Source organism: Ascidiella aspersa, chromosome 7, assembly GCF_963924565.1.
Source record: "Ascidiella aspersa chromosome 7, kaAscAspe10.2, whole genome shotgun sequence".
In the NCBI taxonomy this organism is placed as follows: domain Eukaryota; kingdom Metazoa; phylum Chordata; class Ascidiacea; order Phlebobranchia; family Ascidiidae; genus Ascidiella; species Ascidiella aspersa.
The window spans coordinates 13,438,240-13,451,475 of NC_139453.1; the positions used below are offsets into that span (position 1 = coordinate 13,438,240).

At 38.9% G+C, this 13,236-nt stretch overlaps 1 protein-coding gene across 1 annotated transcript; it reads right to left on the reverse strand.

Moving 5' to 3' along the window:
* Positions 1–834: 834 nt before the first annotated feature.
* Positions 835–8,457, reverse strand: LOC146137932 (cytochrome P450 4F6-like). Its single transcript, XM_083394481.1, has 9 exons — positions 8,312–8,457; positions 6,720–6,881; positions 5,563–5,722; positions 4,913–5,065; positions 3,129–3,216; positions 2,966–3,065; positions 2,328–2,544; positions 1,710–1,792; positions 835–1,003 (listed from the first exon to the last, which is right to left on the reverse strand). Exons 1-9 carry the CDS (start codon positions 8,455–8,457, stop codon positions 835–837), a joined length of 1,278 nt encoding a protein of 425 aa, XP_083250607.1.
* Between the last annotated feature and the right edge of the window lie 4,779 nt (positions 8,458–13,236).

The window sequence follows — 13,236 nt, forward strand, 5'->3', positions numbered from 1 at the left end:
CTATTTAAGTATGCCTATGTCTAAAGTGCAATGAAACCTAATAACAGAACATATGTATCTAAATAGAAACTGTGAAAATAACATGATTACATGGAAAAATGTTTCTTTTTTTGACTTTCCTTAATTTTCATAGTATGCATATACTCTCTAACTCTCATCTACTCACCACCTCTCATCTCATATAAGACACCAACACTAATCAGCCAACAAAATTGTCTAATTCCATGTAGAGGGGTAGCCTAGCTAAATTATCTCTAGACTTTTCCTTCATTGATGAGACCTTCTGCGTCGTTCTACCATGTAATAAACTGAACAACCAAACAGAGCAAAAAGTAGACAACAGTCAACTCCATTGCTCTAAAAGGACCTACATGATATTTTTAGTTTTTTCATCTTGATGGGTGGCCTTGCCTTTCCGCTTTCCTAAAACCGACTGTACGAAATTAAAGTGTTATACAGGACTGATATAAGCCAAAGTTTAACAACTGCAATTCATAACGTATAGTAGGATTGGTGCAAGTGTTTTTTCTAATTTTTGTGTATTTTGTATTACTGATTGTAATTTTTTTGTAGTAGATGCTAGCAAATTTAAAACTAAAGGATAACATTTGCGCTTTAATTTTAAATTAACTCACAAATAGCGGACCTGTATAACTAAGCTGCGTGGTTTACGTCTAAAAAAAGTAAAAAATACTTGTACAATAAAGATACGTTATAATAAATGAGTGATAGAATTTATTACGCAAATTTGCCACCGGTTTTACGAATAAAAACGATATAACGTTAACGGGGTAACCTTTAAGCATTACTATTGTACAAAATCGGGATAAAGGATTACACTTGTCTTATTTTCAGCTCCAGGCCGTTTGCAGAACAAAGGCCAACGCCGGGAGCTGGCAAGGGTTCAGTCGTTTCGCTGTCCTTGTAGAATTCGAACCTTCGCAGCATTTGACAGATTACGACTTTCATCTGTTGCATGGCAAAGTGTTGACCGATGCAGTTTCTGAAAACGTTCCAACATAAAACAACGATTTTAAACGATTCATGGCGGCACTTTGGGTAACGCAAAACACAACTTTACGATCTTTAGTATTATTGGTCAATCTTTTCCGATCTCATAAGGAAAAAAGAGCATTTACAGACTTGATGGAAGGCCTGCCTTATGGGTATACAAATCCATAGTTTATGGGTATGCAATCCAATTTAACGTTTGGAGCCCATATGTTGGAGCCATAAGAAAACAAGTTTTTAAATAAGAAATTAATTGCGTTAAAATGATCAAATCAATTAAAATGATCGCATAAATTACTAAGCAGCTATAGAAGGGCTAGATCACAGTTGCAAACACACATATGTGTGTGTAATGTACATATTTGTAACTGTAGATCCCATTTAATATGAAGTTGCTTGTACGAACAGAATGTGGCAAACATTGGCGTATGGTGGTTTCTCGACTCGCTCCTCTCTGAGCATTTGCAGCTCAGTTGGTAGAACTACGGTCCCGGTGTGACCGGAGGTCGTGAATTCGAACCTCACTGCAAGCTATAGTTGTTTTTCTAGCCTGTCCTGCTGGCATCATTGATCGACAAATTCGTTGAGTCTTCGATGGCTTTCGGCGTATCAACTTTTTCACTAGTTGATAAAATGTACTCTGTTTGATTTTGGCTGTGCAGCGCAACTTGTGCTCGATGTGCGAAAATATGGGTTACCTCGCCCCAGCAGCAAAAGGGATGTAGGCAAATGGCGTTCGTTGAGCTGAATTTTCCGGATTAAATCTGTCGGGGTCGAAAACCTACAGACATTTGTTTGGTTTAGAGAAATGATAGTTACCTATCCCCGTATACCATAGGCAACGTTTATTGATGAGATTTTATTATATACCAAAGTTTAATTTTTGTTGTAAACAGCACAATTATTTTTTTTAAAGATTAAATGTCACCCGCAAAACACTTTGAAGTGTTGTTATTTCTTTGGTTGGCAGACGTTTTCTTTGTGATAATAAGGTTGGAAAAACAGCAATAAGTTAATTTTAAACATATAATTTTAGATGAAAGACGTTAATGAAGTGTTGGGTAAAAGCACTATTATGGTAATCAAGTTTACTACGTATTTTCAGGAAGACGAGTAAAATATTTCTTCAAATTTCTCTTAGTGTTTTTAGCTTCGTTCAATTTGAATGGTTTGCCAAAAAACGTAGGATAATTTGGGTGTACATTTGTTGGGGGCAATATCTGTTCCATTAATTATTATTCCTAACTATCTGTAAAATAAAACAGCTTAACATCAGTGGTATTTTATTAACATATTGTCAGAGGAAAGTCGCTTACATCAGGATTTTCCCAAATGTGAGGGTTCCTGTGTAGGGCGTAATTGTTAATCGCCACATAAATTCCCTTTTTTACAACGACTTTTTGGTTGTCCATAAACTGATGCGAGAATGTGACATCTTCGGTAAGTTCGCGGGCAATAATATGCAGAGGTGGCATCAACCTTAGTGACTCTTTGATGCATTGAGTCAAGTAGGGAAGGTTTGATAAGGCGTCCCTGGAAAGAATTGTACCTGTGTCATAATAAGGCTGACGTTTTTTGCGCTATGTGTTAAAACATTTAATTTTAAAAATACCATGGTAAACAAATAGAGTGTAAGTGCGAGTTTCGTTTAAAGTAAACAACCTGTTTGCCTGTGACGTGGATTGTTCTCATAAAATGCTAGAAAGTTTTTGCTGTGTTTTGTTAGTCACATTGTCCTAGGTAAGCTTTTGTAAAGGGCTGAAAATCACTTTCTTCTAAAAAAGGGGTAATTTGCAGTTAAACAAAGGCATTATAAAGAAATGTCCTTACTCTGTTAAAGGAACCATGGAAATAAAACACCTATTCCACTGATACAAGCCTATAACAAACGTTAAAAGATTTGCGTCGATAACCTCGACAATTCATTTAAATAAAACACACGTTTGCATCTTACCAGCTTACTTCAGGTCCTTCAACAACTTCGTTAATTTCTTCTCTACATTTCTGCTGTATTTCAAGGTCTTTTGCCAAAAAGTGTAATAGCCAACACACAGCTAAATTTACAACATATAAGCTTTTCGACAAAAAAAATCATTCGAATAAATTATACATTTTACCACTAGCAACGGTGCCTTGTCCAGCGCTAAAGAAAGTGGTTACTTCATCACTGATTTCGTCATTGGTTAACCCGACGCCGTCTTGGTCCTGTTAAAAGACGAATCATTTGGTTTAAGCTGGAAATACATTTAAGCTGAAAATACAATTGTCCGGAACTAAGAAGTTTTACACTGGCTGGTAGATATTCTTTAAAAGGTAGATATTCTTCTTTAAAACAGCATACAGAATTCAGTGCGGGTAATATAACATTAAGATTTGCCGTAAGAAACTGTCTAGCGGTTAAATTTTCTGAATCACATAATTGGCTTTAATGTTTTTCGCCCAAAACAGTACACAATAAAGACGTCATTCGGTATCGGATCGCCATACTTTTGGGGCAAAATATCGGGTATCGGTATCGGAATAAATAAGTATAGGACATCCCTACTGCAAATGCTGTACTTTTATTGTGTTTACAGAAGTAACTCAAATACTTATTCCAACTTAACTGTGTCAAGTTACATTTGCTGTAATTTAAAACAAAATTTAACCCAAGCTAATATTTGGTAAGTGCTGCGTTAACTGCTGTAAATGTACATAAACATTAATCAGTATAATATAATTATTTCAGGAATTGTTATTATTGGTCGACGTACGGCGATTGTTTTCATTGTGCCAACAATCATAAGTTGAATGCAATTATATAATTGCAGTGCGACTTCGCAAGTCACTAATACACGAATTTAATTGAAGACCGAGGCACCAACGTGATAGTTGTTCTACTTTTGTTGTTTGCTATTGTAAAGTGTCAATCTACTATGCCCATTCGGTTTTTTTAAAATCGCTCACTCGTCTGCATACTTACTCGTCCTGCAAATTGAAACATTAAAAGCGTGTCACCAAAAAGTAATGGTAGGGTATTTTTGTGAGGTTTAGGAGGGAAAGAACCGTGTTGGAAAGCGAGGTTTAAATCGTTGAACCCTAAATACATTGGGAGTCTGTGCAGACCTGGGGCGCGGAGTTAGAACCATACAGGTAGCCTTAGTCAAAGCGCCGAATTGCATTTGTACGCGACCAAACATTTCAGTGCAAAGACGTGCGCCTCAAATGCCTCACAGCATTTATCATGCTTCTCAATTTTATTTCAATTTTACGTAACCTTAAGCACTGCCACTTTCACCTTACTTAAGAAAAGAAAAACAGTAATGTAGCAGCATTTTGTTTTAGTGTATTAACCTTTTTTTTTTTAAATTATCGAACCTTAAAACTAATACAATATGAACCATTGAAACGTGTCTTATTGAATACTGGTTTTGACAACTTGCGTTCTTAAATGTAACAGTTCATATAAGATTTTTGTAGTAAGATTGTATTCAAACAACCAAATAATGCTGTAAAACTGCATTATACGAAAAAAACTTAACGGGCTAAAGTACTATAGTATAATAATTTTCGGGTTTTTATTTTTTATGTCACTTTGCTGGTCTCTGTTCGTTTTTTTGTTATCTTAGGAAGTGGCCAGGGGTATTAAAAGTTGACTATGCTTAACTAATACTGTGACCAATTGTCAAAATAAATGGTATTTTCTATTTTTTAACATTAACAATTTAAATATAAGGTTTGTTTATTTGGGTTCCTTTTTAGACGGCTAATTAATAACAAATTTACATTTCTTAAGCAGCCTTTTTCTCGGTGTGCCTAGGATTGCGACCCCTTCTGTCCCCGCTTAATTGGGTAGTAAGTGTACTAAAAGCGCACAAAAAATCACTCATATGTTGGATAGTAAATTTTAGGAATTCAGAACCTTAGTTTGTATCAATATGTCCAAGAAATCGATCGACTGTCCCTTTCGCTTGCGAAAAGATAAAGACTGGTTTCCATCAGCCAGTTCATCTGTTTCAACGCTTTCGGCGTCGTCCTTCAATAGCTTCAAGGCTGCTCGTCGTTCTCGGATAATCTGAGTCAGCAACATTGTGACACTTGTGGTAGGTCATTGTTTTCAGAGCCACAAGTATGTTTACATATATTAAATAGGGTGTTTCACGCTAAACAATATAGTTTAATATGTTGCTTGATCTTGTTACCTATAAAGGTCTGGATTCTATAGTTCTATCTAGAGCGACGTTGGCCTTGGTTTTAAGTAATTTAAAGCAGGGATGGTAAATCTTTTTTTTTATTCTGCAATCCCTTTTAATTTGTTTTAACATTAAGTTTTGTTTAAGCCGTGATAAATGGAAAAGCTCTTGTAGCCTTCTGCAAATATTTGTCAAACAAATCTGCGAATCGGTGTATGAATGTGGTCGATGTAACAATTCGTTTAAAATTAATCTATCGATCCAACCTCACTTTTGGAAGTTCCATGTTAAAGTAACTTTAGTTAAGGGAAATATACAGATATTTTGCAAAGCAACTTTACAGCACAATACTTCAACGCTATAATCACTAAACACTTACCCCGTCCACCTTACGATGAATCAAGTCGACTATGCTCTGAAGCCTCTTACCACGTTTCAGACGCTTAAAAATAAAATCATACCAAAGGGTGGGCGTACCCCAACGTTCAAATATCAACCCAGATGCCTCTTTAATACTTCTGATGTACATGTCGTTTTCTCTGTAAATTAATTTGCATAGCTGTTTTTTTTTTCAATGGGGGGCTGCATTTTTAGAATGGACGATTGTACCTTGAGAAAAACCATTGCCTTCCAGTAAGTGACTAAACATATAGGCTAAACTATAAAGTTGTTTTATAACGTTATGTGAACCATAGCGTTTTCATATAACCGTTAAACTAAGCAAATCAAACTTCAATATAAACTAAAAAATTATGTTAAATTGAATGAAGAATTTTAATGAAAGAACAAGACCCGAAGCCTATCTGGCCAGGTTAAGAGTTATGCGTCCATAATTAAAACGTGGTAGGCATCAAGTAAAATAAATTATTTAAACATGTGTCATTTTGGTGGTAATTGGTGTATTCGGCCTTTACAGTAATTTATCACAAAACAATAACGTAGACATGTCCTATAAAAATTGATTGTTAGATGCTTTGGATAGGCAACATGCTTTGGTACAGTGACTTCCAACCATTATTATCATAAACCCCTTAAAAAATATCAATCTTACGGACACCTGTATTTTGTCTTATTCTAACCAGTAAATTTGTAAATCTATGCGTTTAAATTTATAATACCATAGTAAACTAGTAAAGCAAAACATTCTTAATAGGTTTTATGGTTAGGAACTTTTGCATAGATTCAAAAGAAATCGTTATTTTTCATAGCAAGGACTTCTAGGATGTGTGGACTTATAAAAGCAGTTTGCGAAGTTTACGATGAAACATAGCCCATTTATTAAAACTATTTAATATAATACAAAGCTTTTTATTGGCATTAAACTATCGTTATTAGGCCTAAGTCTTTATATACCAGGTATTGTTAGAATACATAATTAATTCTTTGTTTTAATTTAAACTAAGGGCTGTGCTGACTTTTTAAATACACGATTTTCAGATCGTAAAATGGCGAATATTATGTTACTGGATCAAACCGGATATCGATAGCATAATTGATTTGCATTCCGTTGAATGAATGGCTGTCAGGTATACTTACTCTGATCCGAGCTCGTTGGTTTTAGACATCACACACTCCATTGTGTTGCTGTAAGACATGTGAGCTATGTCGACGTTGACGTCGTGTACAGACTTGCTTTCGGCTTCCCGTTGGAAGTTCAAAATGGCCCTTCTGCAGTTCTTGTTGAAAATGACCACGTGACTGCCAAATTAATAGAAAGTTGGCGAAGTCTCTTCTTTTTTAAACCTTTGCTATAACAGCCGCCTTTGTGATTTTCACACTTTTATATACAAGTTTTTTATTTGACAATTTAAGCAAAATTTAATAGCGTTAGATAATTTTGAACACGGCAGTTTATTTGTAAGAGCAAAAATGTAGCTTATTGTCATTTCATTTTTAGGTTAATTCGCTTTTTTTTACCATTTGTAACTAAACACTCACTACCTTTCCGGCAAAAGGGTCTAATATATACATGTGATAAAAATCCAATATTCGTTTATATCTTTGTTTTAACAAATGACAGCTTACACTCTACAACTAAAATGTTGTTTGTATGACAAGGATTTTCCATATCAGGGTGGTATGATAAGAGTTATTTTGAATGCAGAAAGTTTCATCACAGGGATCGGCAAACTATTCAGCACGCGGACGAGATCTCCAGTAAACCAACCAAACCATCTCCACCCGGCACGCTACCTTTTTTTACAAACATGGCCGTAAATGCCGAAAAAGCATTTATCGTTTTTCCATTAGTTTATTTCATTAAACCTTTTCATGGATGACGCCAATGGACTTCAATCTTACACCAAACAAACGCATTCGTGCAGTTACTGCCTGTACTTCCAAATAATTACACCAATTTTTAATTGTAAACCAACCCCCCATATACACCCTGATCGACGGTTGTTTTCATAAAATGTCTAAAAATACACATTTTAACAAAAATATTGTCAGATTTGTTGTTAAGAGGCCTAGCTAAGTTTGGCATTAACGACCAAAATATGTTGCAATTTGAGCACCTTTTAAGAACGTTAAAATGAAATATCGGTGCCAAGAGCCGACGATGACGTTTCCACAGGCTGCCTGATGACGTCACGAGGCCATCACGAAACAGAGGTCCAAGAAACTTTCGGTAAAAGCCAGTTTTCGGCACTAAGACGAAAACAAAAATCTTGAAAGATGTAATTCTCCTTATTAATAGCGATCAAAATACAGGAGCTTAATTTAACACAAAAAATGACAAAAGTTGAAAGGTTATTGTTGTGTTTTCAATCACGTTTGCGCCTTGCTTCTTTACAGAGTCCAAATAAGCACAGTTTGTTGTAACTTAGGTTGTATTCAGTCGAAATCAGTAAAATGGAATGGTAACGTAGTAGTAAGTGAACAGCCTTTTATAGGCTCACGAAGTAATTACAAACACACCAATTACATTCCTGCAGTAGGCACAAATCAAGCGCGTACACACACACAACGCATAGCAATTAAAATAACACAATAATGCCTCGAGCCGCTTGCTCGGGAATAGCGCGGCCAATAAAATAACACAAGAATGCCTCGAGCCGCGTGCTCGGGAATGGCGCGGTTGCGTTCCACAACACCTCCCCTTTTAAATTATTGTCCACCCAGAACACCGTAGCCGAACCTCCTCGGCTGTAGACGTTGTCTCTTCGAGCGACGGGGATTGTCGGGACCAAACCTCGGGGAATCTGGAGGAGTAGGTGAGGATGATGCCGGTATATGAGTGGACGGGACCAGGGGAATATGCTCTGACGGACATGAAAGTTCAGGCTCACCCGGGTCATCGTCTTCATTAGGGTATCTAGGGCGAAGTTGGTCAAGGTGACGTCTCCAGATTGGACCACGAGGAAATACTCTCACGTTTGTTGTTCTTCGACACGGAATTTTGTTGCTGGCGTTGCAAGACATGTGTAGGTGATGGTACCATCGTGTCTATGAGCGATCGAATTTGTCGAGCGTTAAGTAGCTCGCTCGGGGAGAAACCGCTAGAATTTGGGTTTCTTCGGTACTGAAGAAGAAACTCCTGTAAAGCTTCTTTCGGGGGTTTCTCTGACTTCTTCATTGCCTTTTTGAACGTTTGAACTAGCCGTTCGGCGGCGCCATTTGTGGACGGGTGATAAGGCGCACCCGTTAGATGAACAATACCCCTCTGCCGGCAGAAATCCTGGAACTCGGCAGAAACGAAAGCCTGCGCGTTATCTGAGACGATAGTGTATGGATAACCAAAATGTGCAAAGTCTTCTTCGAGCAAGTTCATGGTCGCCTTGGACGTCATCAATGAAGTAGCATGAATGCACGGGTACTTGGAATAGGCGTCGATCATGAGCAACCAATTGCTCCCCAAGAAATTCACAGCATGGTCGATGTGAACACGACTCCATGGTTTTTCAGGAATCATCCATGGATGGACAGAAGGTTTAGTAGGAAGGTTTTGCTGTTCTCCGCATATGGAACATTTTCGGCAAAGATTCAGAATATCGTCATCAATGTTCGGCCAGTACACTGCAGACCTAGCCAACTGCTTCATCCTTTGGATGCCAAAGTGACCTTGGTGTAGTAGTTGTAGAACGTGTTGTCGTAGCTTTTGCGGAATAACCAATCGAGTTCCATAGAACAGACAACCATGAGAAACTGTCAATAAATCAGCAGACCTGCGAAACTTTGCAGCTAGGTCATTTGGGGGAGTTGTTGGCCAACCGTGTTGGACAAAACGCATGACTCGGGAAAGAACATCATCTTTTCCGGATTCCTTCTTCATGGTGTTGGGGTCTGTGGGCTGGACTTGACGACTTAGCGTAGTGATGGTGCAAACAGTGTCGACATCATCTGTAGTTTCCTCTTTGTCAAAATAGGCATCTTCCCCTTCTGGTAACCGGCTGAGTGCATCGGCGTTCTGGTGACTGGCGGTCTTCCTGTACTCGATTTTGTATTTAAACTGACCAAGGAAAAGCGCCCATCGTGCTAACCGATTTGCCGCAAGTGGAGGAGTTGGCTTTGTAGGACCAAAAAGTGCCAACAGTGGCTTGTGGTCGGTGACAAGAATGAATTCACGACCAAAAAGATACTGGTAAAATTTCTTCAGTGCGAAGATAATTGAAAGAGCCTCTTTTTGAATTTGGCTGTAGTTGCGCTGACTGGAGGAGAGCAACTTTGAGACATTGGCAATTGGCCTTTCGCTTCCGTCCGAATAGCGATGAAAAAGTACGGCACCAATGCCCACATTTGACGCATCACAAGATATCCCAATAGGAAGAGAGGGATCAAAGTAAGTTAAAACATTGTCGGAAGACAGCCATGTCTTCAATTGACGGAAAGCTTTTGATTCTTCGTTATTCCAACTCCAAAGAACTTTCGTCTCGAGTCAGACGATACAGAGGTTCAGCAATGGAAGAAAAACTTGGTGGCAAAAATATACTATAAAATTGAACCGACCCAAGAAACGAACGTAGTGCCGATGCGTTTTTCGGTGCAGGCATATTGAGCACAGCATCGAGTTTGGAAGCTTTCCTGATGCCATCTTTATGAAGTAAATGACCCAAGTATTCAACAGTGGGTTGTGCAAACTTGCATTTCTCGAAACGACAGCGAAGCCCCTTCTCACTTAAACGTTGAAGCAGTCGACGAAGATTGATAAAGTGATCCCTTGCCGATCAACCGCTGACAAGTAAATCATCGAGATATACAGCCACTCCTGGGAGATCTTGCGTCATTTCGTCCATAATCTGTTGAAAGTATCCCGGAGCCGAGGTGATGCCAAACGGTAAAACATTTTGCAGCAAGACACCTCGGTGAGTGCTCAACGCCAACCTTTTCCGGCTTTCGGGACCTAGACGTATTTGGTTGTACGCATCAGCAAGATCGATCTTTGTGAAACCAAATCCTCCTCGAAGTTTCTGCATCAAAGTATCTGGAAGAGGTAGTGGATGTCGATGAGTGCCAATTGGGGATTTACCGTGGCTGAATAATCCCCGCAAAGTCTTAGCCGTGGCCTGTTGTGAGTTGACAACGGTGCTTTTCGAACAGGAACCACCCGTGTACCCCAGTCATTGAACTTGACTGGAGTCCAGATTCCTCGGGCAATTCCTGCGTCATATTCACGGGCAACATCTTCTTGTAGCGCAAATGGCACAGAACGGTGCTTAAAGAAAACCGGTTTAGCCTCCGCTTGAAACTTCACTTCAAGCTCTAAACCTTTCAAGCAACCCAGTTCAGGTTTGAAAATGTCTTTAAACTCGTTGCAAAGACCTCGGCAAGCATCTTGCAAAGGCAGATAGAGTTGGTCGCCCGAAGTAACAACGGAATTCACGCAATCTTTGGAAGATGAATGATGCAGTATGTCGTCAACCGAAATCTCCAAAGAACATATGGTATTGCGACCAAGCAAATTTAAGCATGGAACTTTCGTGACAAAGAAATCTTGATCAAAGACTCGACCACCATATGTAGTTGGCGTCGTAAACATACCCAACAAAGGCACTGGGTGCTCTGTCGCAGAATTAAAACGTCGATCAGGAGCGCGAAGCTTAGGCGACCCGATTCTCTTCCAATCGTGGACAGACAAGAAATTTCCACTGGTTGCTGTATCCAGCTCAAATTCGTAAAATTTGCCAAAAAGTGATACCACAACCTTCAACTTGTGTAGTGGTGAACGAGTGGAAATTGACTTCAGAAAATGAACATTCGTCATCGAATTGACCACATCGGACTTCTTCTTGCGGCAAGCATCTTCAGTATGACCTATACGATTGCAATATCGACACGTCGCATTCTTGTGACGGCAAACCGGCGCAAAATGACCAGTTTTACCACAGCGATAACACCGGGCAGCTTCTTTGGGCTTCTCATTCGGTGCGGATTTTGTAAACTGCTTCTTGGATCCGCGCACCTTACGCACAGAACCGCTCGTCCCATAGACGGTTTCCTTGGCAACTTGCGCCGCATCCTCCGTCTGCATGGCAACCTCAATCGCACGAGAGAAAGTAAGTTCATCTGACTTCAGTTTGAACATGGCCTTCAACACCGCTTCATTGGATATTGAACAGATAAACCTGGTTCGTAAAGCTTCATCCAACGGATCTTTGATAGAGGTGAAATCGCAAGTAGCAGCATCGTGACGAATACGGGCGGCTAATTCTTGTACCGTTTCACCTGGCTTGCGCTGCATGTTGCTCCAAAACGGAAACCTTTCGCGAATAATAAAACGCTTGGGATCAAATTGATCTTTCATGAAGCCTTCAATCTCATTCATTGTTAGATCGTTGACGTCTTTCTTTCGCTGGCGAACTTTGTCCTGCTAAATTGGACAGCAGCTTGTAAGTTGTCGTGGTTTGGTTCGTTAAAAACACTTGGGCAACCCTCTTCTCGGATATTGCATGAGCCTTCACAAATGTTGAGAAGCGAGACCAGTAGTCATCCCACAATTCTGTCGTAGAATCAAAGGGGTTAAAGCTAGGTGCAGCAACATTAGAATTGGTAACAGCGGGACCAGAAGACTTTTCCAACACAGACAGGATAAGATTCATTTGCTCTTCATGCTGTCGTTGTTGCTGTTTCATCTGCTTCTGCATCGTCTCCAATAGCTTCTCCATATTGACACAAACGTTGAGATTGAAACAAGTTGTTCAGTTGACTGATCCCATCCTCGTCGCCAAAAACTCTGTTGTGTTTTCAATCACGTTTGCGCCTTGCTTCTTTACAGAGTCCAAATAAGCACAGTTTGTTGTAACTTAGGTTGTATTCAGTCGAAATCAGTAAAATGGAGTGGTAACGTAGTAGTAAGTGAGCAGCCTTTTATAGGCTCACGAAGTAATTACAAACACACCAATTACATTCCTGCAGTAGGCACAAATCAAGCGCGTACACACACACAACGCATAGCAATTAAAATAACACAATAATGCCTCGAGCCGCTTGCTCGGGAATAGCGCGGCCTATAAAATAACACAAGAATGCCTCGAGCCGCGTGCTCGGGAATGGCGCGGTTGCGTTCCACAACAGTTATAACTAGGGCGATTATTTTTTGACGTAAAAAATGAGAATTTTTTACCTGAAAAATTGAAATTTTGACAAATTTTGACCTAAAAATAATTTATTTTGACAAAATTTTGACCTGTTGTAAATACATTATTTTAAACATCATATTGTTGTTTAAAGTACTGAATTAGTGCCCTGGTGTCGTCAATACCTTTTTGATGTATTACTGACTACAATTATCAGTTGTTGTTTTTTTCGGATTAATGCAAACCTCATGAAAATACTTATATACTTTTGTCATTTTACAACGACAAACAACTATAAAAATGCCAAATTAAAAAAATGTTGCCTAAACGTTTGAAAAGCAACGTAAAACTAATTGCAAAAAATTAACAAAGACCAAGTTATTGAAATAGGAAATGCGATAATTGCAAATCACAAGCGAAAAAATACAGCAAACACTGTTCAATACATTTGTCAAAATCAATGAGGCCGGGGGGGTTAATTCGGCTCGCGTATACCATATATTGTTCTAATGAAGGTATAATACAGTTAAAATGTCGTT

Bases quoted from the DNA above. Each gene is read 5' to 3' on its own strand.
- LOC146137932 (XM_083394481.1), bottom strand. From the start codon at position 8,457: ATGTCCGTCAGAGCATATTCCCCTGGTCCCGTCCACTCATATACCGGC. The intron at 2,545-2,965 runs GTAAGATGCAAA...AATTCTTTCCAG, and splicing joins GAAGGACCTGAAGTAAGCTG to GGACGCCTTATCAAACCTTC. The intron at 1,004-1,709 runs GTAACCCATATT...GAACGTTTTCAG, and splicing joins CCTTTTGCTGCTGGGGCGAG to AAACTGCATCGGTCAACACT.